This window comes from Diadema antillarum, unplaced genomic scaffold, assembly GCF_040938485.1.
Source record: "Diadema antillarum isolate AM-2024a unplaced genomic scaffold, OU_Dant_1.0 seq00000637_RagTag, whole genome shotgun sequence".
Lineage (NCBI taxonomy): Eukaryota > Metazoa > Echinodermata > Echinoidea > Diadematoida > Diadematidae > Diadema > Diadema antillarum.
This window is the reverse complement of record NW_027271554.1, coordinates 279,367-306,819: the sequence shown is the minus strand read 5'-3', so window position 1 is coordinate 306,819 and position 27,453 is coordinate 279,367. Positions and strand designations below refer to the sequence as shown.

At 40.9% G+C, this 27,453-nt stretch overlaps 1 protein-coding gene across 1 annotated transcript; it reads right to left on the bottom strand.

Annotated features, from left to right (window-relative positions):
- LOC139736336 (serrate RNA effector molecule homolog) lies at positions 1-27,380 on the bottom strand. The gene is made up of 20 exons (XM_071647092.1): positions 27,259-27,380; positions 26,667-26,714; positions 25,702-25,830; positions 24,392-24,553; positions 23,351-23,551; positions 20,475-20,644; positions 19,570-19,696; positions 18,791-18,956; positions 17,776-17,862; positions 16,780-16,954; positions 14,379-14,605; positions 13,224-13,364; positions 12,469-12,804; positions 10,553-10,744; positions 9,687-9,840; positions 9,039-9,147; positions 6,859-7,012; positions 5,673-5,883; positions 2,059-2,143; positions 1-372 (listed from the first exon to the last, which is right to left on the bottom strand). Exons 1-20 carry the CDS (start codon positions 27,378-27,380, stop codon positions 306-308), a joined length of 3,063 nt encoding a protein of 1,020 aa, XP_071503193.1. The 3' UTR covers positions 1-305.
- Between the last annotated feature and the right edge of the window lie 73 nt (positions 27,381-27,453).

The window sequence follows — 27,453 nt, the reverse complement described above, 5'->3', positions numbered from 1 at the left end:
TCTTGTTTTCATTTTGTTGTTGTTTTTCTTCACTGGGAGAGAATTTGCAGATAGAGCTTGCCACTTTTACAAAGTTTAAACACACATCTACCTGGTAAGTTGAATGACAAATCAGAAACATGCACACACAAGACAAGCATTCGCAGGAATCGTAACAGCACTATCGATCTGTTTAATTGGTACGCAAAATAAATCTCGGTAGACCGGGGAACCGTGGTCCCAAGTCAGGAAGATGATGGAAAGACGACGCAGCGTCAAACAAACATTAAGAGGGATACGAGGAGGAGGAGAATGCATCTGCCCACTTAGAAGAAGTCGCTGTCATCAGGAGCGTCCAGGTCGCGATACTGGATGATGGAGCGTGGGTCACCTCTGTGGAGAGATTGAAAGTACAGCTGGAGAATGTATTTTGTTCCTTCATTCAATCATTTGCTCATTCATTCATTCATTCATACATACATACATACATATATATATACATGCATTCATTCATTCATTCATTCATTCATTCATTTCCATTTAAAGGTAGGGGATACCTTTTACAGACCTCCCAAAATGCAGCAAAACGTTAGATATGAACCTCTGGGGACTTGTTTAGGCCACTGCTGAGAAATTTGGAAGTCAACAGTTATCTACAATTTGAATAATGCACAAAACTCAACTACTCAGTAGTTCTGTGTGTCAGCCACACTTAAGCTTTTTTGTTGCAGTCTTCTGTATTTTTTTATCTATAAACACAAATCTAAAAGTATGAGAGCTGATGTAATAATATATAGAGTGTGTGGCAAGAATATATATAGAAATGTTTGTAAGTTTTGATGAACTTTCTTCACAAAATATATATGATGGACACACATGCAGTGCATGGGTCTGCAAAGGTAGCCTAGTAATGTGCTGGAATTTACGGTGAGCCCCGAAAAAAATTCAATTCAAAATCTAACGGTCAATAAAAATGTACTAAATGTTACCTTCCACTTTCAATACTTTATGGGAGTTTCTAAAATGATACTCTCTTCAACATACCACTGTATTTATACAACTCTTCATTTAAGGCATGCAAATGGGATTCCCTACCTTTAAAGGCAGTAAAAACACATCACAAATTGCAAAATACAATTGACTGTATTGCACTACAGTCAAATCTGCGTCTTGAATGGACCGAGGAAAACGCAATGACCTGCGCAATGTTTGACTTCTGTGTGTACAGAGGAATGAGGAACAATACGTGTAATGCTTTGGATGTAAACTGGGGGCTTTTATTATCATCGACTTGGCTAATTATCTGACATATATGCACAGTCAACTTATTTGGAGTGACTGTACGTCTCTATGGTAGGATCATAGGAAGTACACAAGAGGCGTGATGGAAACTATCCCATAAAATGATCATTACCTGTCAATGAGGGCAACTACATTGCAGATTCACATGAAACTATAATGATGGCAGATTTTATCCCAAAGAACAAATTGGCGAAATGAAAATTTATTTTGCTGGAAAATTTGATGTGATGACGTACTGTAAGGTGGATATTTTCACACAACCAATTTTTTGCGCTTGGCCGGTAAGAAGAATTTTGCATGTTTTTAATTCCACAGAATCAATACATCAATTAGTGGAATATAAGGCATGCAAAAATATTTATGTGCTTTTATTTTCGTCCTAGCTTCTGGTCACGCAAAATGCACAAAAATTTCAACACCGCGAAAATTTCCACTTTTACAGGATCTTGAAAGGAGAGGAGGTAGTAGTTGCAAATTCATCCACTCCAAAACATCATATCTATGTTCCTTGTACAAACCAATAGGGGACTGGGTTTTTGTTTTGTTTTGTTTTTGTTATTTTTTCACGATAACGCTTCGTCAAATGTACAAATATCTCTGAATAAATCATGAAAGACTTTGATATTTAATGACTTGCCTTCTGTATGTGCAATTAAATAAAACTCCAACTGTTCTGTTCGTTTAGATCTATCCAGAAAAATTCCATGCAAACATGCAAGTGGCATTTCACCGCAAATGACGCCCAATATTCTTTTTCTCACCGGGCTGCTGCCTCACCTTCGCTGGTACTGCCTCTGGGGCGGTCCCTGGCTGGAGTAGCCGTAACCCTGGTCGTATCCTCCCCGCCCTTGCTGCGAATAACCTGTCGGGAAGTTGACACACACATCAACATCAGCGAGGAGTTAAGCTCAAGGCAAAATCTTTTTTCTATCTAATTCCAAGAAAAAATGCAAATGCAAAGAAAAGAAAAATTTCATGGTGGTTCAAGGGGTAGTGGGGGTGGGTTGAGGCAGAAGAGAAGAAGCACTTACATCCCCCAACCTCCCCCCTCCCCAAAAAATAAATAAGAAATTCCACCCTACATTTCTATCACAACGGTGGAGTGATAGCAATTTATCAAATGTTTATGATAGCAATTTATCAAATGTTTATCGGACATGTAGACATCTTTGCAAACTAATCCTTGGATCATTTGTGTATCTTTGACAGCAGAACATTTTATTGATATGAGTTCATGTCTAAAACTAGAAATGTCGCTATGGCGACTGGTATGCCTCCGCCATAATGCATGATTCTCCTAATAGGTCTAGATAGTACATGTGGACAATGTGTGATTACATTTTCACAAAACTGGCAAAATATTGAAATGACAAGTTTGTCACAAATGTGTTGAATGTTCACCTTCCTTGACCTTGGTTTAATTGGATGAATAGGAGAGCATGTATTTGGGGATTTAAGGACTTTAACTTGACTTTGACACATTCATACATTTATGCATTGAGTAATTTTCATGGTACTGGTATGGAGAAAAAGTGCAATTTCTGTACTGAATAGTAAATTGTTACCATGTTCATCTGGCCTTTGACCCTAAAATTAAGATAATCACTTTCAGGTAGAACATGCATAAATATGCAGTAAGTTTCACGATAAATTGAGCCACTTCCGAGATATGGAGGAAAAAGTTAGTTCAGCACTTTCACTTGATCTTTGACCTTTTGACCTTTGAGGCAAAAAAAAAAAAAAAAAAAAACTCTCCAGAGAATTTCTATTAGGTTACACATGCATACACCAAGTGTAAAAAAAAATAATAATCCTGCTGGCATTGCATGAACATAAGGGAAATAGTAAAATTTTGAAGTGTTGCACTTGACCTTTGACCCCCATGAACCCTACATTCTCTAGATAATCACTACCAGTCAGTACATGTATATACTATGTTCCATGAAGATACCTTGAACAATTTTCCAATTTACAGAGAAAAAAAAGAAGTTTTAATACTTTTACTCGACCTTTTGACCTTTGACCTCATGACCCAAACTTTCACCAGAGAATCTAAATTGGGTAATACATGTATGCATTAAGTTTCAAGAAAATATCTTCAGGCATTGCATGGATATGGTGGAAATAGTGGAATTTTATGTATTTGACCTTGACCTTTTGACCTTTGACCTTGAGCAGGTCCACCCAAAAGTTGATAGGCACAACTTCACCTCCTAATACACATACATGGCAAGTTTCATTAGGATACCTCAACAGCTTTTGATAGTTACCTTGTCCACAAAATTCATTACGGACGGACGGAAAGACGGACGGAAGGACGGACGGACGGACGGACGGACGGACGGACGGACGGACGGACGGACGGACGGACAACCCGAAAACATAATGCCTCCGGCACCACTTCGTGGCGGAGGCATAAAAATAGTGTCTTTCATATATCTTTTAATGCCAACACAACATAACCACCCTTCAAACCATATTCAGCAATGCTGCACTTTTAATTCCACTCTGAATCACAAGTTTCACTCAAAATGACCCATAAATTAGCCTTCAGCACGTATTGATGCCAGCAATGTTTTATGACACATGTTGGTACTGTTTTGAGAGGAAATCATGCAGAATGAACATGAAAAACTACTCCACCTTGAACCTCTTAGTTCTGCTGAAAAGAAATGAAAGAAAGTTGCATACATTGCATGTCCAATAAAGATCTGCACCAGATATTACGTGTAAAGACTTCATATGGGCATTCTCTTTTATGATTGCGATTGGAAGGGTGCCAAGGAATACTTTAGAAGGGTTATGTTTGAAGACCAAAGCAATTAACTGTGGAATAATTATGCAAGGTCAGCTTGGGCCACCAAAAGTATTTGACTTTGAAATTTTGTTGACCCCCCCAAAAAAAAAAAAATCATACTAGCCCAAAATAATATGAAATACACACATTCATTCTGAAATTTAGCAAGCAGATTGGGCCACTAAAAGATAGCATTATTACAATTTGGTAGCCCAACATCAATCATTATTGGCCCTTGGTGGCCCATGGCCACTGCTAATGTCAAGCCCCACATAATGTCTCTGTCATGCTTTGGCATAGAGGCATGTAAAAGGGATGACAAAACAGAGCTTAGGGAAAACACAAGGACAAAGATATCAAAGGGCTATACAGAAAAGGATAAATGCAACCTCCATCAGGCAACACAATTTATCATTACCCATATCAGACATCTCAGCTGCGGTTCTACGACATTGCATTCCCCTTGTTGTTAGTGCCAGCAGGGAAATAGGGGTTAACATCCCCCTCTTCTACAAATGCCTATGGGATTTACGTGTGAAAAAATAAGGTAATGGTGTATCTGGGCACTTGGTGATGAAAATTTGCCAGTGATAGGAGTTTCATGACAGAGGGCTAATTCCCAAAATGGAGGACATTCACTGCAAATGTCTTCCATGTGTAACGCATGTTTGTAACTGTGTGTGCTGGCTAGTTACCCATGCCGCATGCCTGAGCTGTGCAGGTGTGCATGCATGGTTTCCGTGCAACACAATGCATGCAGAGCAAAGCTAAAGCTGGTGCCTAGTGAAATTTTGTTATAGGGAAGTTGTACAAAGTTTACATTATGATAATTTCTGATACTGCTCAAAATGCCAGAAATGGGTAATAATAATGATCTGGACTGGCCTTGAAGGGGATACAACATTAATAATTGCCCTTACTAAAATTCTAGTACAGGCAATAAATAATGTATTCCCTTCACGGCCAGTCCATACTATATCAGTGTCTGCCTTCATGGCACAGAATATCATGAGATATAATTTCAGGTCTTGGGTTTACCACATGTGTGGTATGTACCACATGTCCCCCAAAAAATTACAACAGGACCCTCCGCAATGATAGCTTTAAAAATAGTGAGTCAATCAAAATACAATTTCAGGGTATGAAACTATAACTTACTACCTACATCTTACAGAAAACCCCATCCCATTTGCTTCAGTGGTCAAAGAGAAATGAGTTTTGCAGAGCATGTCAGGAATCCCTTCCCTCCAAGTTCTGTCCATTGTGTTCAACATTAATATGCAGGTCCAAGAGCATCCTAGTACTAAATTTGGAAGAATCAGACCCATGACACACTTTACAACAGTCCATACTCATTTCCCTGTGACCACTTAACCAAATTTAATGGGGTTTTCTGCAAAATAGAGCTCAGATGTTATATTTTACGACCCTGAAGTAGCACTTAGACTGTTCATTTATATTGGAAGTTATGGATGTGAAAATCTGATTGAAATTTTTTTGGGACATATTGTACATAATGTGATATCATATTACAAGGATAGCATTGCAGTACACAACATATGACAGGTCTGAGCAAGCTAAAATAACAGCATACCTCTGTTTTGAGTATACAGAGGCTGCTGCTGCCTCTCGCGCTGGCCGTCGTAGCTACTCTGCTGCTGGTAGCCGTGGTAACCGCCTCTCTGGCCGTTGTGCCCCTGGTCGCCCTGCCCCTCCCGGGAGCTGCTGGGGGCCGGCTTGGGCTTGGCGGACTCCAAGATCCTGTGCCTGGCGGAGTCTTGGAGGTAGTTGTTGAAGAAGAGGACCTGGGCACATACAGACAGAGAGAGAGAAAGGGACCATATGAAGTTTACTCAACCCACTGCTGGCTGTGTACACTGAATGCAGACTGCCGATCCATTTTCTAGACATCAAATATGAGAAGCCCTAGCATGACATGGCATGTTCAAGGATGCTGACCTTGTAATAAGTATTGCAGTATTCTGAGTGCTAAAAAAGCATATTTTTGGTGGAAATTTTTTTTTTTTCCTTTTTAGTAACATACATGTGTATTAACCTGCTGAGGACAGTTTGACTTTGCTACAACACGCATTTTCCATAGACGTTAGCCCGAGTACACTCAGGACTTGTCCTCAACGGGTTAATCAAGAGTGTGAGAGTACTTGCAGAAAAAAAATAAATAAATCTGAGCAAATCTAAAACTTAAGACAAAAAGTCTGAATTGCATTTGACAGTGAACATTTCAACACATTTGAACTACAAAAAAAAAAAAATAAGTCTGAAAAGTGGGTTTTGGGCAGAGTAAAATAGCCTTGAATGAGATTGAACTCAAAACTCTCACATCCCTGAGTAATACAATTTGGGAAAGAGAGTATTTTCCATGAAACTGTCATTTTTAATAAAAACAAAAGAAACAGTACAAAACACTGCAAAAATGTGACAATCAGCATCTCTGCACGTTTTCAATTCATCAATTCCACTTCCATAGACCATACTGTAAAAGCGGATATTTTTATGCGAGTGATTTTACGCGTTCGGTCAGGTAAGATGAGTTTTGCATGTCTTTAATTCTGCAGAATCAAGGCCTGAACTCCTCGATCATATAGCCAGTAAAAATATTCACACGCTTTTAAGTTTTGCACTGGTTTCTGGTTGCACGAAATGTGCGGAAATTTCGACACCACAAAAGCTTTTCCACTTTTACAGAATTAGATCTCTACACTCTGCAAGCATAAGGTGGGACAAAAATGGTGATGTTATTTCAATATATTTCTGCCAACCTCTTTCTTGACAGCCTCAATCTTGTCGTTGTGCTTGTTGAAGATGTGCTTCTTGACAAACTCTGGCCCTTTGAACTTTTTGCCGCTGAGCGGACACAGCCACTTGTCCTTGGCCATCTCCTTGGTGTTAGCCTTGATGAACTTGTCCACCTCCGTATGGGAAAACTCAGTCAAGGAAAAGTTTTACTCTGGGGATAGTTTCCTCCTGTCACACTTTTTTAATGTTCTCCAAATTAAAAGCGCTTGACATCTATTAACGACAGCTAGTCCATATGCACAATTAATCCAAATGAGTGGGGCAATGGTATCTCTAAAAGTGCTTCACACATCATGACTTGGTGGGCAATAAAACCCCCCACTTTAAACAAATGGAACAACTTTATTCTACTTGCAAGTATCTGCTTTACCTGTGTATATAGAGCCTAGACAGGACGACACTGTGCTTACTGCATTTAAATCCCCACAGCATTGAGTTTGCCTGAAACTTTCGCATATTCTACTAAACCAAACCTGTTATACTGAATAACGATACACTGAGTCAATAGAACCTGTTTGCATTAATTTCTGCCCAACACAGAGAACTAGATTAGAATGCCAAATTTTAAATGTACACAATATAAAAAACAAGAGACCCGCGGGTCTAGCGCTCACCTGAGTATCGCAAGTTCACCTTTCACGCAGTCACTTATCTAAATTATTCACAGCTCTACCAAAATTTGACCAGGCATTCTCAAGTAGAAGATGAAAATGTACAATAAGGGCCCAATTTTTTTAAGATTCCTTAATTTGGGGGGATTGGGGCCCCCTGGGGCCCTCTGGGTGGGGCATGGTGCCCATTTTGATAAATTGAGATCCTGAACACCTAGGGATGCTACCTGCCAAGTTTGACAAAAATCCATCATGAGGTTTTCAGGAAGAAGATGAAAATGTACAATTCAGGCCCCCATTTGGACCCTTCCAACCACCACCCCCCCCCCCCCCCCCCCCACCCACCCAAGAGGGGCACCCCTGGATCTCCTATGAACAAACTTGAACCTACAGTCATTAATGTACTCACTCATAGTATTATCTCAGCTCTATATATAACTTCTGATTCTAGAGAAGATTTATAAAGATTCCTTCATTTGGGGGATTTGGGACCCCTGGGGGCCCCCTGGGTGGGGCATGGTGCCCATTTTAACAAATTGAGATCCTAACCCCCTAGGGATGCTACCTGCCAAGTTTGGTGAAAATAGGTCATGGGGTTCTCAAGAAGATAAAAATGTACAATTTAGGCCCCATTAGGACCCCTCCTCACCCCCTCCCTCCCCTGGGTCCCAAGGGGGGCACCCCTGATTCTGCCATGAACAAACTTGAAACTACAGTCATCAATGTACTAACTCATAGTATTAACTTAGCTCTATCACTTCTGGTTCTAGAGAAGAAGATTTTTGCGGATATTCCTTAATTTTGGGGGGTTTGGGCCCCCTGGGGGCCCCCTGGGTGGGGCATGGTGCCCATTTTCACAAATTGATTTCCTAACCCCCTAGGGATGCTACCTGCCAAGTTTGGTGAAAATGGGTCATGGGGTTCTCAAGAAGACGATGAAAATGTACAATTTAGGCCCCATTAGAACCCTTCCCCACCCCCCTCCCCTGGGTCCCAAGGGGGGCACCCCTGATTCTGCCATGAACAAACTTGAAACTACAGTCATCAATGTACTAACTCATAGTATTAACTTAGCTCTATCACTTCTGGTTCTAGAGAAGAAGATTTTTACAGATTCCTTAATTTTGGGGGGTTTGGGCCCCCCTGGGGGCCCCCTGGGTGGGGCATGGTGCCCATTTTAACAAATTGAGTTCCTAACCCCCTAGGGATGCTACCTGCCAAGTTTGATGAAAATCGGTCTTGGGGTTTTCAAGAAGAAGATGAAAATGTAAAAAGTTTACGCACGACGCACGACGCACGACGGACGACGCACGACGGACGCCGGACGAAGGGCGATCGCAATAGCTCACTTGAGCCTTTGGCTCAGGTGAGCTAAAAACCACAAAAACACAAAAACAAAACAAAACAAAACAAAACCCCCCCAAAAAGAATTCGAATACAAAATGAGAGCAAGACATTGTAAATCACACAGAGCAAATGAATTGTCCACAGTGAATAAATATATAATATTTTTAGAATGATAAAAAGGATATAGATCCTGATCTTTCTTGCCAAGTTTTGTGAGTTCTTCATCGCTCATCTTGGCTTTGATGTTCATCAGGGGCTGCAGCTTGTTCTCAAAGTTGGTCTGCCAGTTCTCCACTGTGAGAAGAGAGAAGTGGGGGGGGGGGAGGATGGAAACAATTCCAAATTTAGACATTATACTGTAAAGGAAGAGCATAAAGGAGCATGAAATCTTAGTAAGAAAAAAAACAACTTAAGATTTGCCTGCAGGAGAATCACTAGCAGAGCAAACATGATGAATGACAACAGACGTAGGAGCATCAGACACACTGCTACATGCATGTCTGCGGTTCAGCTATTTCTTCACCCTTTTTATTATTAGCACACTGTAAAGCTATACATTTTTGTGAATTGGAGGCGGTGGCCTCTTTTGCGGCATGAAATTTTTCCAGAATTGCCACTGGCATTCAATGCATATACACATGTAGTGTAGACAAGAATTTTTGTCTGCATTCTAATTTTGTAAATCTTGGCTCTCACAAAATTTATGAAAGTAAAATGCATGCAATAATTGCTGGTCTTAAAGTATGTCTGATCATGAGAATTTTATGACTGCATTGTTTGCCTTCAACATGAGCTGACAGTTTAGAGTTGCTTTGCCTATCAAATATGCTTACTGTCTTTCTGCGTGATTCTTGTCGGAGGGTTCTGTCCCCGGCAGTGCATGATGCCGCACCGGTTGGGCATCTCGTCTTCGATGCCATAGACGGAGCAGTTGTAGTAGTCTATTGAGTGAACGACGCGTAGGTAGAGCAGCAATCTGTCCAAGACCTGGTTTGGATGACACAACATGATTGAAACAAATTCAAAAGTGTGTAAGGATTGCACATATGAGCACAGCTTCTTCATCATCTTCACTCACATTTCATCTTCAATCCAGGCTTCATTTATCAATCAGGCATAATTTTAGCTATACAACATTCATCATCCTCAAGAACTAACCATTCAATATTCAATGAAGATGCAACTGATAAACTCATCTATCTATCATCTGTTTAATAATTGTCCCCTCAATAACTATTCATATTCATTTATCCATTATTCATATGTCATCCAGTAATCATCCATCCACTATCAATAACCAGTGAACAATCCATCAAAGTATCCATTCATTCACCCCTTATTCCCTGGCTAATATTCATCTTTTCTCCAATTATCACCTATAAGTCATCTTTACATATCTACATTCATCCATCTAACTATCCATACATTCATATACACATGCATACATAAATCTATTAATCCATCCATCCATCCAACTATACATTGTATATTCATCAACAATGAATCATTTTAAGACCCTCCAAGTCCTTCACTAATCATTACTTCACCATCCATCCATCCATCCATCCATCCATCCATCCATCCATCCATCCATCCATCCATTCATTCATTCATCCATCCATCCATCCATCCATCCATCCATCCATCCTTCCATCCATTCCTTCCTTCCCAACCCCCGCCCCCAGCTTGTCACTCCTACCTTACACAGGTGTTCATCCTTCTCGAAGGTCACATCCCCGACCTCCTGCCCTTCCTCCTCCCCGTCCGCCTTCTTGCCTAGCAACACCTCCTCCTCGGCGCTCAGCTCCTCCACCAGGTAGTCAGTGATGTTCTCCAGGATCGGGTTCCTCGCCGGGAGGGGCTCTCGTGGCTCCTCCTTTACAGGTTTGGGCTGCGTGGGCAAATCAGACGAAGGGAAATAATAAAAAAAGTTCATATGTCAAAATCAGTTGATTCCAATGATGTGAGCTTTCGCTTCAAAGACATTTGGGGTAGACAGGAAACTGAAAGAAAATACAATGTTTCTGACATCATTTCATGTCAGAAAAAAAAAAGTTAAGAAATTAATTTCACTTTGACAACCATCCACTGTTTTGTGACCTACATTTTCTGCCTGATTTTAGATGCTAACTAGAAATGTCGCTACAGCGACTGGTTATACCCCCACCAAACAACATTTCATAAGCTTTGGTCAAAACAACATTTCATAAGCTTTGGTCAAAAAACTGAGGAAGTAGTTAAATCCGCAAGATCATTCCTTGATCTTCTGCCATTAATATGCCGTTACCATGGCAACGTACTTTCGGGTACTGTCGAAAAATGCGTCTTGCACATCTACAACCAAAGGCACACATCTGTACCAAGTTTCATGGAAATTGGGCAAAAACTGAGGAAGTAGTTTGCCACACAAAATTTTCCATCATTTTGGCTCATAATATGTGAGCTGTTACCATGGCAACATACTTTTTGTCACTGTCAAGAAATGTGTCATGCTGACCTATATCCTAAGACAAACATTCAATATGAATTCCATGAGAATTGGAAGAACACTGATGAAGCAGTTTTGCCATGAAGCATTTTGCCCTATATTTTACCAATAACATGCCGTTACCATGGCAACGCACTTTTTGCCACTGCGGAAATATGTGTCTTGCACATTAACATATTCAGATGAACATCTGTACCTAATTTCATAAAAATTGATCAAAAACTGTGGGAGGAGTTCGCAACGCAAGATTTGTACCCATTTTTGCCCATATTATGCCGTTACCATGGCAACGTACTTTTGGGTACTGTCAAAAAATACGTCTTGCACATCTACAACCCACGGCACACATCTGTGCCAAGTTTTATGGGAATCGGTTGAAAACTGAGGAAGTAGTTCGCGACGCAAGATTTGTACCCATTTTTGCCCATAATATGCCGTTACCATGGCAACGTACTTTTGGGTACTGTCAAAAAATACGTCTTGCACATCTACAACCCAAGGCACACATCTGTGCCAAGTTTTATGGGAATCGGTTGAAAACTGAGGAAGTAGTTCGCGACGCAAGATTTGCAACGGACCGACCGCCCGACCGACCGCCCGACCGCCCGACCGCCCGACCGCCCGACCGACCGCCCGACCGCCCGACCGACCGCCCGACCGACCGTCCGCTGATTCCTATATACCCCCTTCAAACTTAGTTTGGCGGGGGTATAAATACAAACATAAATGAAATATGTTACACCATAGCCTTCTCTAAAATGTGTTTGGTTGTAGTGTAATCTGTCTTCTCTCAAATCCACACAATTCAAACAGAAATGATTTGAATACTAACAAGCCAGGTATATAAACTACATCAAATATTTTTTCACACAGAAATCAGAAAATGTAACTTTTGAAATTTTGATGATGGGAGATCAGCTTCAATGAAGACAAACCCTGTCACTTGTTCGAAGAGAAGTAATTCCTCTGGACCAAACTCATGAAAACAGCAGTAATCCTAAAATAAATCTTGGAACAAATCTACTCATCAAAAGAAGGGAACTGGTAAAGTTGTAGATATAAAACAGCAAATGACAGTCAACTGATGAAAAACCATTCCTAAGTGGGCCAGAGAAAGACACACCCACCTCTTCTTTCTCCTCGATGCTCCCCTCCTCCGTTTTCTCGCCCTTCTCTGCGTCCCCGCCCGCCGTCGCCGCGGCCGCCGCGGCCTCCGACTCTTCCTTCTTCTTCTTCTCCTCCTCCTTCTCCTTCTGTTTGTCCTCCTTGGCCTTCTGCTTGCGGGCGTCCCAGCCGGGCTCCCCGGTGAACAGCTCGTGCTTGCTGTCCATCAGCTGGACGAGGCGGGCGGCCAGCTTCAGGTCGGCCTGCACGATGACCTTGTGGGCCGAGATGCCGCTGACCGCCCGGATGCGGTGCGCCAGGTCACGGTTCACCACGGGGCTGAGCTCGCAGTCTCGCAGCTGAGGGAGAGGAGGAGGTGAACCCATGAATGGAGATGGGTATTACAACATGACAAGGAGGTAACAACTTTACATTCTTGTCCATTTCATTCAAGTTACTAGCATTCAAATCGTTGCTTTGTTTTGACATCAACAAGGGGGGGGGGGGGGGGAGTCATGAATAAATACACTTGGTTATTTTAGTATTTAGTAGATAGCTTATCAAATGTGGCATAACACATAAGCATAATCTCCACATAATCGAAAAGAAAATGCCGCCCTGGTGGAGGAAAAGAAATCTAAAGGGGGAGCCACAACTGCAATACAGTGAAAGGCTACTGAATTCACTGTCATAACCTTTTCTTCTATCTTTTTTTTGAACTACTTTTATTTTTTTTTTTGTTTCCTTTGGATGTCTTTGTCTAAATTTCCAGACTTACTCTGATGCTGCTGAGGTTCCAGCAGATCTCCTTGATGTTGACTGTGCGGTCAAAGGTCACCCAGCCGTGTCGCTGGAAGTTCCTATCTGGCTGGGGTTCGGCCAAGGCCACCCTCATAAATCCCTTGTACCTCTTGCAGAGCTGTTGGGTACAGGTGAGATGAAAGATAGCATACAGAGACATAAGTCCTTATGTCACTCATGCAGATTTTTTATTCAATTACAAAAACTACTGGCAATTGCTTCTATCATCAATGGCTATCATAATGTGATATGTAATGATGCAAGGCCATGAGTTTGACAAATCAGTGGATGTGTTACAACGATTATAAATCATAAAGCCACATAGTCATATGTCATGTACACGTGTATGTATGAGTAATAGTTTAAGCATCTTAATTCATTGGAGAACAGCTGATTTTGCTGTAACACACATTTCTTATAGACACCTGTACAAATATACTTCTTGGGACTATTCTGCTATGGGTTAACACAACTGACTGTTCTCAAGGCTGCCAACAGTCACACATAAAAAGTAGGGAGGTACCAAAGAGCAATACGGGAGATACTTGTGTTTTGCTTCTATCACAACGGGCAAAAAATGATTCCCACATTAGTAAGGCTTTCATATATCATACTGGCAGGTGTATAAGAGGACTTTTGGTTTTTAGGGAGCCTCTCGCAAAATTAGGAAGACTTGGTAGATGTGTGTTCTTATTAACATAAGATATCACAAGCATGCATAAAAGAATTTCACTGCATTGTACAAAATGTTTTTCTTTTCCTTTTTCTTTTTTATTTGGGGGGGATCACAACTTTTTGTTTTATTTTGTTTCATTTTATTTTCATGTGTGCCTAATTGTCGTTGAATATGATGAAAACAAATGGGGCCCTCTCAAAATAATTTGCCACAGGCAGTGTTTGTATAAGATCAAACGATATTGTAACATATCCCACAGTATTATTACTGAAACCTCTCTGAATAAATCGTCTAGTCCATGAGGGAGCTCATAATGGTAATTGTCACAATAGAGGAACTCAAAAGAAGAAGAAAAAGATCATGTCTCTGGCGGCACTTCCTGGTGGAGGCATAACATACGTGCCTAGTATCCTCAAGCATTACCAAGGAAGTACAGAAATGGCCTGAAACACTCACCGCCACAATTTCTTCCTTCTTGATGATCGGGGCGACGTTGCGTATGAAGATGGAGAAGGTCTTGTGGAGGGCACGGGGCTTGGGCTGCTCGGGCTCCTTCTCCCCCTCCTCCTGCTCCTCCTTCTCCCCTTCTCCCTCCTCACCTTCTTCCCCTTCCTCCTTCGCCTCCCCCTCTTCGAGCTTGTTGTCGCTCTCCGACGCTCCCTTGTCTGTGTTGCTCTCCAAACCTGATGTGATCGTTTTGGAACAAAAAAGAGACCCCACACATTGAATACACTGACGAATATGCTTCAGTTTGTTTGATTTTGAAGTTTTCATCATGTGATGATGTCACAGACAAAAGACCTGAATGGGTAGCCATTAGGAATCTCTTCTTGACACAGACTGTTTTTGCTGCTGAAAAAGACAGCTTGTGTGGTATGGTGAGCACACCTCAGCATTCAAATCAGTGTCGCTGTAAAACGTGACGCTCTTGGGGTGACAAAACCTTGTATCTAAAAACTAGAAATGTCGCTATGGCGACTGGTATGCCTCCGCCATAATGCATGATTCTCCTAATAGGTCTATAGTACATGTGGACAATGTGTGATTACATTTTCACAAAATTGGCAAAATATTAAAATGACATGATTGTCACAAATGTATTGAATGTTTACCTTCCTTGACCTATGTTTAATTGGATGAATAGGAGAGCATGTATTTGGGGATTTAAGAACTTTAACTTGACATTGACCATTTCATAAGTTTACTGTATGCACTGAGTAATTTTCAAGGTATGGAGACAAAGCGCAATTTCTGTATTGAACAGTAAATTGTTATCATTTTCATCTGGCCTTTGATTTATAAGAGAATCACTGTCAGGCAGAACATACATAAATTCAGCATGTACTAGGTTTCAAGATAACTTGAGCCACTTCCGAGATATGGAGAAAGAAGTAAGTTCAGCACTTTCACTTGATCTTTGACCTTTTGACCTTTGACGTTCTTGGCAAAAAAAAAAATCCCAGAGAATCTCTATTGGGTTATACATGCATACATTGAGTTTTAAAAAAAATCCTGCTGGCATTGCATAAATATAAGGAAAAGAGTAAAATTTTGAAGTATTGCCCTTGACCTTTGACCCCTAACCTTTGACCCCATGAACCCTAAATTCCCTAGATAACCACTGCCAGTCAGTAGATGCATATATACTATGTTCCATGAAGATACCTTGAACAATTTCCAAGATACAGAGAAAAAAGTGAAATTTTAACATTTTGCTTGACCTTTTGACCTCATGACCCCAAACTTTCACCAGAGAATCTTAATTGGGTAGTACATGTGTACACTAAGTTTCAAGAAAATATCTTCAGGCATTGCATAGATATGGGGGAAATAGTAAAATTTTAAGCATTTGACCTTGACCTTTTGACCTTTGACCTTGAGCATGTGCACCCAAAAGTTGATAGGCACAACTTCACCCCCTAATACACATACATGCCAAGTTTCATTAGGATACCTCAAAAGGTTTTGGTAGTTACCCTGTCCACAAAATTCATTACAGACGGACGGAAGGACGGACGGACGGACGGACGGACGGACAACCCGAAAACATAATGCCTCCGGCACCACTTCGTGGCGGAGGCATATAAACAAAAAAATAAAATGTTCAGGAGAGCAAAAAAAAAGAAGAAAAAATGTGACTGCCGAAGGTATAAGAAATGGGATTGCCTTTAACATCTTTTGATATGCCACAGCTACTTTATTTTTGTAGTAATACAGCTACGATATGAACAGGACATCACTAAGCTGATTATCTGACAATTAATCCAAGAGTGATTTTCATCAAATTTTGGAGACTTTGGAGACACAAGGGTTTCTCACCAAAACTACAATTAACACCAATCAGTAAAATGGAAAATTTTGAATCTTTATATCCAATGACAAACTCAAAACACCCTCAGCAATACCAGATATTACCCTCCTAACAATTACATGAGGAAATTTAAGAAGGCTTGCAAATGACAGGCCCTGTCCTCCAAGAATAAACCAGTTCCTTCCATGATTCTCTGAGAACCTTTAAGGCCCCCAAATGAGATTCTTTTTGCCCATCGACAAAGAATGCACAGATCAGCTATAAGCTTGTGTGAAAGCAGTCAAGCAGTAGAGTACATGTATCCCCTTTTAATGGTCAACGGCATGTGCCATCAAACAATGGGAAATACAGATCGGACGAGAGATTATGAACTCAAATCTTTCGATCAAAATCATATTTTTCTGGTAAGCATAACACAAATAAACACGAATTTAGGCCATGTATGTAGACACTCCTGTCTATATTTCGGGAACCTTGTACAACAGGTTCCCATAAGGAACATGTTAAATGTCAGAGAGGAAGAAATCGCAAGACTTTCGTCCGTACCTGGAGGGGCAGGCTCTGGTTCCTGCATCTCCTGCTCCTGATCAGACTCCTCCGACTCGCTGCTCCCGCTGCTGCTGCTGATGTCGCTCTCGCTGTCGCTGTACTCCTGGTCCCTGGGACGCTTGCGCTTCTTCCCCCTCTTCCTCTTCTTGGACTGGTGTCCTGTGTCCCCCTCCTGAAGTTTGAATTTTGCGAGAGAGTGAGTGTGGGTGTACAGAAAACATTGCAGGACTTAAGACATTCACTAATTTGATGCTCTCTAAACTTATGGAGAACCACTTGATCGGATGACTAATAAGAGAAATGGTCTAATATCACTTTTGAAAAAAAAAGTCTTTCAGTTTCTCCTTTCATCGAAATTGACGCCCCTACCTAATCAAAGACCAATGCTTCCATCTTGCTTTCATTAAAGAAACCAAAAATTGTTGCACGTGCTACATATTTTGAAAATCATGAGGGCATAAAGGAACTATCAGAGGGGTTTGAATGCAGAGAACATGACACAACTATAAAGACAAATGGCATTGTCTCTTTGGAAAACCTCCTCCAAACTAGATATTTACAGAGCAAAAGAAAAAAAAAAATGATCAAATCTATTCAGAACAGTGGATATGAACAAGTCTACTGCCAATATCCTACAGCTTCTCTTTGTTGATGTGGTTGGTGGTATTAGTGTTGGTGACAATTGTGCTTGCGTTAGTGGCAGTGGTGACGGGATTTGTGGTGTTTGTGTCAGTGTTGTGGGTGGTAGTGTCAATGTTGTGGGCAGTGGTGTCAGTATTGCAGTAATTGTTACCAGTGTTGTTTTTGGTGTCAGTGTTAGTGGTGATTTTGTTGGGGTTAGTGGTGGTGTTGTCAGTATTAGTGGTGATGGTGTCAGTGTCTTTGGTGGTGTCACTGTTTAGTGTTGATGATGTCAGTGTTGTGGGTGGCAGTGTCAGTGTTGTTGCTGGTGTTGTTAGCATGTGTGGGAGGGGTGTAAGAGGTTCTTTTTACCTTTTCGGCTTCTTCTTCATCTTTCTTCTCATCATCTTGGGCAGGAGGTGGCGGGATGGGCTCTGGCAGAGACACTTTACTGTCATCCTACACGAAGATTGCAGGATATGAGAAAAAGAACAAGATAGCTAAAGTAGTCCATATAAAAATGACCAACATACAAAAGCAAATGCCAAGGTTGAATTACAATGGGTGCTGTGAATCTTGTAAATGCATATCTTTGCAATGACTGAATTCAGTGTGTATGAAAACAAACACATTCAAATACACCAAATACACATGTCGGATGTCATGCTGCAGTCACATTGGACACTGGCCACATACTGTTGAAAGGGACATTCCAGAAGATTTTCATAATTTCACATCATGTAGTACATGAATCGATAGCTCCATGTATAGATTTGTGGAATTTATTGTGGTCCTTGAGCAGAAAGGCCAATACTCTGAAAAATCTTGAACAAATTACACTAAACAGTGTTGACGACATAGAGGAGCCTCATTTACTTCAGAAATGTAGCAGTGCAATTCCATTACAATACCACTTACTTAACAAGTTCACCTGTGTAGAATCTATGCATGCCTTTTTTTGTTCTGCTTCCTTGATCCCCAACTCGTGCATTCTTAAGGTGAGGCTGCCATGTCATCACCCTTGTTTATTGTAATTTGTTATAAATTTTGAAAACATTCTTACTCCTCATCCCACTCACTATAAATTCTGAAACTCTGTACTCAGTATAACAAATAGATAGTTGTTTAAATGTTAAAGTCTGAAAATCACCTGCAGGTCTCCAAATAATGTGAGGTTTTATATGTTCACAAATCTCATGAGACACACGAAAATATTGGCTTGATCCCTAAATGACTGTGACATGCATGCAAACACTTATCCATTCAGTACTATGCTCCACAATCGCAAATTTATCCACTCGCAAAATCGTTGGGGAGTCCTGATTCAAAAAACAAACAAACAAACAAATTTAGACTCGATAAATATATGCCGTATACAGTAACTTACATCTTTGGGAGGTGGGGGTGTTGGTCCCTCCTCTCCCTCCATTGTCTTTTTGTCCTCTTCTGTCTCCTTGCTCTCTGCTTCTCCATCCTCCACGTCGGCCTTTTTCTCCTCCTTCTCTACCTCCTCTCCATCTTCCTCGCCCTCCTCTTTCTTGGAATCCTGGAGTCTTGAAGGGTAAAAGTAATATTTTAGTCCAATGTGTAGAACAGAAAACACTCCTCTTTGCACAAACACCTCTTTCTAAATGAAGAATATGTTTCCAAGAGAAAGAATATAAATAGGTTATCTCACAATGCCAATAAAGCAGAAGAAGCAGATCGTCAAAATCAAATATTCCCCCCCCCAAAAAAAAGAAAAATAATGATAATAAAAGAGAAAATCCCAATCTTTTCTATTCAATACTTATCACAGCTTCATTTGCAAATGCTGATGAGGAAGGCGGAACATAATGACCACTTACTTTGTGCATAAGAAACAAAAAACTATCTTCTAAGCACAGAAAGTATGCTTTTCATATGTATAGAGTAAGCAATAATGTGCAGAATCTGAACAGAAACAAGTTCTGACAAGCGTGGACCAAATCCACGTTTTTTATCACAAATACGTGTTGGTACTGTCGGAATGAACAGTTTTTAGAGGAAGACTAGCAGCAACAGTTTTAGCTGCTTCGTGAGATTGCGTGATACCAATTGCTGACAGCACAGATTTCCTGAACAAAACATGCTTGAAAAAGCGTGGGCCACCACCTGCGACTTGTGCACACTTGGATAATGCCTTACTTTTCTTCAACTTTGGGGGGTCTGGCGGACTCCGACACACTCCGTTCCCTCTCTCCGATTCTGGTGGGCTCCGGCTGATCCAGGATGCTGAGGTCCAGGTCTGTTCCACCCTCCAGGCGTATCACGACTGAGATTATCCATTGAGGAGAGACCGAGAAAACAAGGCAAAGATAGTTACTAAAGCATTGGAGATCTCTTTACTTGTTTTACATTCCCTAGTGCACACCATACAGAAATAATGTTTCTAGCACCCTTTGAGGAAGAGGCATACAAATGCACAGTAAAATAGTTCCTTGTTAAAAAGGCATTCTTAACAATATTTCCAGTTAAAAATATATATATATTGACCCGCTACAACAAAAGTTGTTGCTAGACTCCAACCCTAGCAACAAGAGAGCGATCTTATTGGTCAGTATGTGGCATCCTGATTACTGATTGGTCGTGCTTAAACCGCTGGCGCTAAGCTTGAATGAACATCGCGGAGGTCGCGAGGAGCATACCCTCTTTTGACAACTGCCTTGCCTCCCCTTGATCATGATAGCGTCAGTAGGGAAACTTTGAAGGCGTTTTTCTCAAAACTCTGTTTTCCTCAACCACTTGACATGCGCTAATAAAGAAGAGTAAGCGAATAACGTCATAACATTTTCAGAAAATTGTATATAAATATAATTGTGTAGATACGAAGCTATGAAAAAGATAGAGCTGAAATTACATGCTATCTTCATCATGCAGTGAAAATCGTGAGGTGACTGGGTTTCACATGCAGGGGAAATTCATGTTCAAGGTTTCATGCCGCGAATGTTTCTGGTTTGGCAGTACACTCTTTGATAGAGGGACTGTTTCAGTGATGAACTAGGCAACTTAGTATTTTGTGACTGACAGAATGCAAGGAGATAAACTCTTACCCGAGTCCAAGAGACGAATCACACCCTCCGACCGGTCAGACTGCAGCCCGACTTTGTCCACGTCGCCCTTCTTGAAGAACTCCATGAAGACACAGAGACGGCGGTCTATGGCATCTTCCGTTTCGGCCTGCTGCCGCTCGCACTCGTCCGGGTAGTACTTGGTGCGGAACCTGGGGTTTTTGCAATGGGGCAGCCAGCGGATTCTTGCGTTAGAAACTGGACAGTCCCAAAAGGCCTAAAAAATTACACTTTTTCTTTCTATAATCTCTGAGGGTATCTGAGTGTCTCTGATTTACTAAAGCTCCACAGGGGCTTCGAAATGAAACGCAATTTCACTGACAGTTATCATTCTTATCTCTGTGCATCCCTCTAGTAATTCAGTAAGAGTGTATTGTGGTTCACAAGTTTAGATACTGCTTTTGTTCCTGTTTTAAGACAACTGGAAAAATTTGGAACCCGGGAAAAAATAAAGAGAACTTAATTTCTACATTCTTCGACTTGGACAGTGATAACTATGGTCTGGCTACCACAAGTATTAGACTGCATTGGACTTAAAAGCAGTTGCAAATAGAGGCTTATTACTGAAAAAAAAAGAAAAGAGTTTTCTTATTGCCAACTACATCAGCAAGCTTCAAGATTTATCTGTCTTTAATGTCTGCATTTCCCCCCCCCCCCCCCCTCCTTACAGTTTCAACTTCCCCCTGAGTAGAATTTATCTAAATCTGATTAGAATGCAAAAAATATTAACAAATCAGGGAAACTTTCAGAGTAACTGAATGCCCCACCTCCACTCTGGGCAATGAATCAGGTAAAAACATGTCCTGCTTGGAAAATTTCACGGGGATGAATCAACATTGCCGCTCCCGGATAGAATGCCACCACATTCTCTCACTGTCATATCCCAAAAATAAATGTTTGTGAGCACAAACCCAAAACATTCTAGATGCCCAAACTTCACATAAGGTGCATACAAGTTAAGTTAGAAGCGCCTTTGTCATATACTGTACTCTACTGAGTTTGATATCTGAAATAGGATGGGCTAGCCTCACAGATATTCGGTCATATCTCTACACATACAGAACTTTTCCAGATCATTAAGTTTACAGGTCTCTAACAAGCCTCAGAAAATGCAAATAATGTTCAACAGCATGAACTTGAAAGAAAGCAACATACATTTTAAAACTGGAACATATTTGGTGTGGGAATATTGTTCAATTTCTTGGTACATATGAAATCAAATAAATCCAAATTGTTACTATTCAATCTACCTTGACATAAATCTCTTAAATACAATCACACTGTTTAAACTCTGGGAGGTTCATATCCAACAAAGGTTTGTATTGTTGTTATTTTGTTGTTATTTTGTTGTTATTTTGTTTTTTGTTTTTTCTGTCCCTCATGTGTCTTGCCTGCCCCATCCCTGTTGCGGGTCAAAGTTCATGGGTAAAGCTTGTATATCACACTTAGCCACAACGTCCTCCAAACCTCCCGCTCGCCGGCAGCCTGGCGCTGTCTCGGAAGGCACCAGCCTTGCTGGCTAAGAGACTCATTTAGGGCTTTTCTGAAAATTAAAAAAGACAGACCGCGTCGGCGAGGCTGGAGTTCCTTGGAACTCGTTCTTCACAGAGGGTGCCCACGCAGGTTTCACAAAATCTCCTTCAAATCCGGGCTTGCCGTGAATATTTACTTATTCGCTTCGGAGTCGCGAGATCAGCATGACATGAATTGATCGTCGTCAGCATTTTTAGTGAGAGAGCGGGAGAACATAAACAATGGCAAATTCTCGGAGGTGTATCGCGATTCTGTGCTAGTATACTGAGGGGGTAGTACGCGAGATATGACACGACCTTACAACCACTGCATTGTTTCACAGTGGGAGCTTACAACGACACAAAGAAATCATAAAGATGAGGGTCGTACATGGAGCATTTCTAAAAGCGGTTCCAGCTGTAGTAACGCTTCATCAACACTTCGCTGTGAAAATGGAAGGGTTAAACATAATGGCATAAAAGAGAATTCAGTGCAAGCTTTATACTGACTGGTAAAAAGGTCTTTTCCGTGTTCTACTTTTTAAAAAAAATATACAATTTTTTGTATGTCCAAAGTTCATGGGAATCAATCGATTTGTCCATTTCTCTTATACAGGTTGTAATTTGTTTATAAAACCTTAGAAAGTTGTCCAATTGATATTGATAACTTTTCTGACATAGAAATGCAGTTGATGATATCAAACACATTCACAGTATTTGCTCTTGCTACATCCCACATCTGCTTTGACTTAAAAAACAAAACAAAAACAGAATCACTAAATTCAAATTAATAAATACATGGCAGGTGGTTTTATAAAATGCCAACATATTTTGTTTGTTTGTTTTTTCCTGTTCCAGGTACAGAGCAGGAATGTACAGCAAATGAATCAAATGAAGTAACATAAACAAAGAATTGTACAGAAAACTTTAAAAACACAGCTATTGATATAACATCACAAGTCATCACTCCGATATATCATTCAAGTGCAAAGCATTTCTTCATGGTATTAAATCTATCATGAAATCCATTGGGTGCAGCCCATCCAACCATCTTATATGATAACCCTTGTGCCAAACATATTTTTTTCTAGTCATCTTTCAAGCATAGTAGTCATCAACATTTCTCTGGCATGAATTTATCTCTTTCTCAGTTTGTCCTCAATCCTCGAATAGGACAAATCAATAGGACTCTCATACACAATGCATGTAAATTATTCTTCATCTCTCTGTCCCCTCCCCCCCCCCCCCCCCCCATCTGCCACTGACAGAACTGCTGTGACTTTTCATCAAAGGAGAGGAAACACCTTACGCACAAATCGATATGTGGGACTACAGTGTATCACTCACCATTCCTCATCTTTGTGGGCCAGGAAGAACTCGCTGAGCTGGGCCTTGTGGAACTCCAGCTTGTACTCGTTGTACTTCTTGACAGCCTCCTGGTCGTCGATGGAGTCCTCCTGCGAGGCCAGGAACTGCTTGAAGCTGAGCATCTGGCCGCTGCCAGAGCCGCTCTCCCCACGACCCCCTTGCTCGCTGTCCATCCCATGCCTGCTGGGGTGGGGAGGTAAGGTCAGAGGGGGCCAAGAGAGCAGAGGTTAAGAGTGTGGTTTTCTGCATCTGATGCTACACAATGGCAGCCATTATAATCAGGGCTGGAATGTGTGACTTCTACCAGTACACTGGAGCAATCACACAGCAACCCATCGACATCCAAACATGTAATACTAGAAAACAAATCCCATTTTACAGGCAAAGCTACTTTCACTTTCTGAAAGGCTCTGCCTCTAACACTTATGACAGAAGCAGTCTGATAACGTAGAGAAATGTTGGCCCAAACTTGAGGCAAGCATTTCATATATTTTTATCATGCAGGCATTAGTTTCACATTATTCTCATTACTTTTCAACTGAAGGTCGAGTGTTGTGAACAGTAAAGTGATAGCTTGCTGCGAGAATGGAAAATTTGGCATCATGCCATGTTAACAATAATGATCTGTTATGATTTCCAACACAGTCATGCAACAAAATATCTCTGTTCGCATCTGCAGTCAACCTTGCTAAAGTTGATCTTGCATAAGTTGAATGATCACCCAAGTCGAAGGTCTTTTTAAGTCCTCTTCTCTTTATATTCTATTGATTTTAATCTCTCATATAGTTGAATTTTCTCTAAGTCAAAGCTATTTCTTCACTCCAAACTTATTCGACTCAGGCAAGGCTTACTATATTTCTGTTTACCATCAATTGTTTATACATTTCGATATTTGCGTCATCATTCATAGAAGAGAACAGAGAAGACGAAGAGGAAGATGATGATGATGACAAAAGTGAGGCCCGAGGTCATCACTTGTTCTGTCTACGCTGAAGTATGAATAGATTGAGTGTAACTGACCCATGACCTTGCCCTTGATACTGCCCTCTCTGGCCGCTTCTCATCATGCCGCCTCCGCTGCCGCCGCCACCACCCCCTCCACCGCCTCCTCCCCAGTTACTACGATATCCTCCGTAACCTTGGTTACCGTGGCCACCGTCATATCCGTAGCCGCTGTTGTCCCTGGACGAACAAGAGTGTGTCATTGGGGGAAAAAACCGTTCAGAACATTTGCTACATACATGACCTGTACCATATCCCCCCCCCCAAAAAAAAAAAAAAAAAAAAATGCAATGGGACCCTCTGCAACGATAACTTTTGAAATTGTGAATCAATCCAAATACAATTTTAGGGTGTGAAACTATAATTCATTTCCCACAACCTACAGAAAACACTATCCGATTTGCTTCAATGGTCAAAGAAAAAATGAGGATCTTTGTAGAGCATGTCAGGAATCCCTTCCCTCCAAGTTCTGTCCATTGTGTTCACGCATTCATAATTATATGCAGTTCCAAGAGCATCCAAGTGCTAAACTTGGAAGAAACAAACCCATGACATGCTTTACATCAATCCACATTTCTCTGTGACCACTTAACCAAAAGTGAATGGGGTTTTCTGCAAAATACAGGTAAGATGTTATATTCTTAGACCCTGAAATAGCATGCACACAGTTTAATCATATTGAAAGTTATCAATGTGAAAATCCATTGTAATTTTTCTCTCTTCTTTTTCCCCTTTTTTTTAAACATAATGTACAAGTACAGTACAATATGCTGGTACACTGAGAAATCAATCTGCTTGTGTAGGCTGCAAAAGTTTATGGACTGGCAATCCACAGCCAGGGAAAAGATACACAGAGGATAAGAGTCAAACAGTATGAAACCTGTAAGCGGTCTTACTGGAGATCCAAAACTGATTACCAGTACCCAAATATATCATGTGTACTTGGGTACTTTTTTTTTTTTTTTTTTTTTTTGGGGGGGGGGGGGGGGGGGAGGGAACATACTGAGCACGCACATTACAATATGCTGGTACACTGAGAAACCAATCTACTTGTGCAAGCTGCAAAAGTTTATGGGCTGGCAATCCAAAGCCAGGGCAGAAATACACAAAGGACAAGAGTCAAACCGTTACTGTAGATCCAGAACTGATTACCTAAATACATCATGTGTAACTGCTACTGAATACCCACACAATATTCAACGTACAGTGTACAAATCACCTTCCACAGCTATTAACAGAATTCTGATATACAACGCTGTCTGTAAGATTACTATTAACTAGAGAATTTTGATATACGACGTCGTCTGTAAGATTATGGAAATACATACCAGTCACGTCGCTGTCTCTTGGCTGGCGGGCTAATGTCATTGCGACGGGATGGCGGGCTGTACCGATCCTGGCGCCCTCTGTCGTAGTCAGGGAAGTCTCTTCTGGTCCACTCGTTGCGAAACGTGCGACTGCAAAAAGGGTAGACAGGAGAATTCTCACAAATATCAGGACTACGGTTGAAGTGTGGAACAAACTATAGAGTATATTTCACAGACTTAAATTGATGTCAGATAGAGGGAGGGAAGACAGAAAGTAAGGAGAAACTACTGATGCACCATCATCAAAATATTGCATGTGCTAATGCTTGTAAAGCACTATGTTTAGATAATATTGCATGTAAGTGTATATGATATGCTGATGCTTGAAATGCACTGTCTATATACTGGACATTTTTATGGTATCTTTTACTCGAGCTACTATACCTGTACCAGTCGAGCGAAGTGATAGCGCGATCCCGAGAACTGGAAAAAAAATAGTTCAGAGTGATTGCTCTCAAGTAATGACTCCCTCATAAATTTGAGGATTCTTTTGTTCTCTGGTTCTTGGGATCATGCCATAACTCGACTTCACGCATACAGCTTTAGCTGCTCAAAGAAAGAGTCCAGGATCTAGACTAGTATTAACAGATTTGCAGGTGTTTACTACGTGAAAAATGGAAAACATGCAATATTTTAACCGGGACGACAATGGCTGCACTCTCATATGCAGAATGCTCAGGAATTATTGACTACAAGGTACTTTCATGTGGCCTTCACAGTGTATTGGGTGAACATTTGACTATTCACACACACTTCCTGAAGTTGTACTTTTCCACCTAAGATTCATGTTTTTTTAACATTTACAAGTAAATTTGTTTAAAAGGAGTAAAGTCCAAACAGAGAGAAAAAAAGAGAATTCCGAATGAATTAAGAAGCAATATTCTTTAGTGGTTGTTGTTGTTGTTGCTCTTTCTTTGTTTACTCACTTCCTGTTCCTCATTTGAGTAGGAGACATCCTACCCACTTGTGCGCGCCTACGGGAGAGAAGAGAAAGATTAGGGCATGGCTCCATATTACAATGTCGCGCTATTATAGCCTTGGGAAACGCTGACTCTTTGCATTATTACATTTTCACTTGAAATATCATAAAACAATTTCATGGCCAAACTAGATTGTCTTCTTTGTAAATAATGTAGCAGGTGGGAATCCTGTTTTTCAAGATGTATTCATATCTAAGCATAGTTTGCATAGTATGAGATGTACACCTACATGTGTACATACACGCAATATTCATCAATAGTCGTTTGTCACACAAATGCTTAGACTGCTGTACTGAACGAAATTTCAAATGATGAGGAAGGGTCAATACAGATTAAGCTTCAAAACACCGAGTCAAAAGAAGAACAATTGTAGGACTACACTACAGCATGTGTAACTGTACATACAGTAGTACATAAATTATACACATTTGTACATCGATTTGTTTAAAATAAACACACACACACAATGTCGTCTTGTGGTTCAGAGTGATCTGTGGAAAGTGGCAGGAAACAAGAGTAAATGGGAAGCAATAATTACCGATCTTGCCAGTCATCCCTCCTTCTTTCGTCCCTCTCCCTCCGGTCATTATAATCCCTTCTCTCTCCGCGGAATTTATCGCGCCTCCGAGGGCGACGCTCATATTCTTCATCACTTTCCATTTTCTCTATGGGGAGAGAGAAAAAAAAAGGAGAGAAAAGAGAAAGAAGTTAGAAGGAAAGCATGATTATTGGT

Excerpts from the sequence above, each read along its gene's own strand:
- LOC139736336 (XM_071647092.1), bottom strand. The coding sequence starts at position 27,380 with ATGGAAAGTGATGAAGAATATGAGCGTCGCCCTCGGAGGCGCGATAAA. Across the intron at positions 13,365-14,378 it reads AGAAGGAAGAAATTGTGGCG|CTCTGCAAGAGGTACAAGGG; the intron begins GTGAGTGTTTCA and ends TGTACCCAACAG. Across the intron at positions 9,148-9,686 it reads AAGAATCACGCAGAAAGACA|TGGAGAACTGGCAGACCAAC; the intron begins GTAAGCATATTT and ends CTCTTCTCACAG.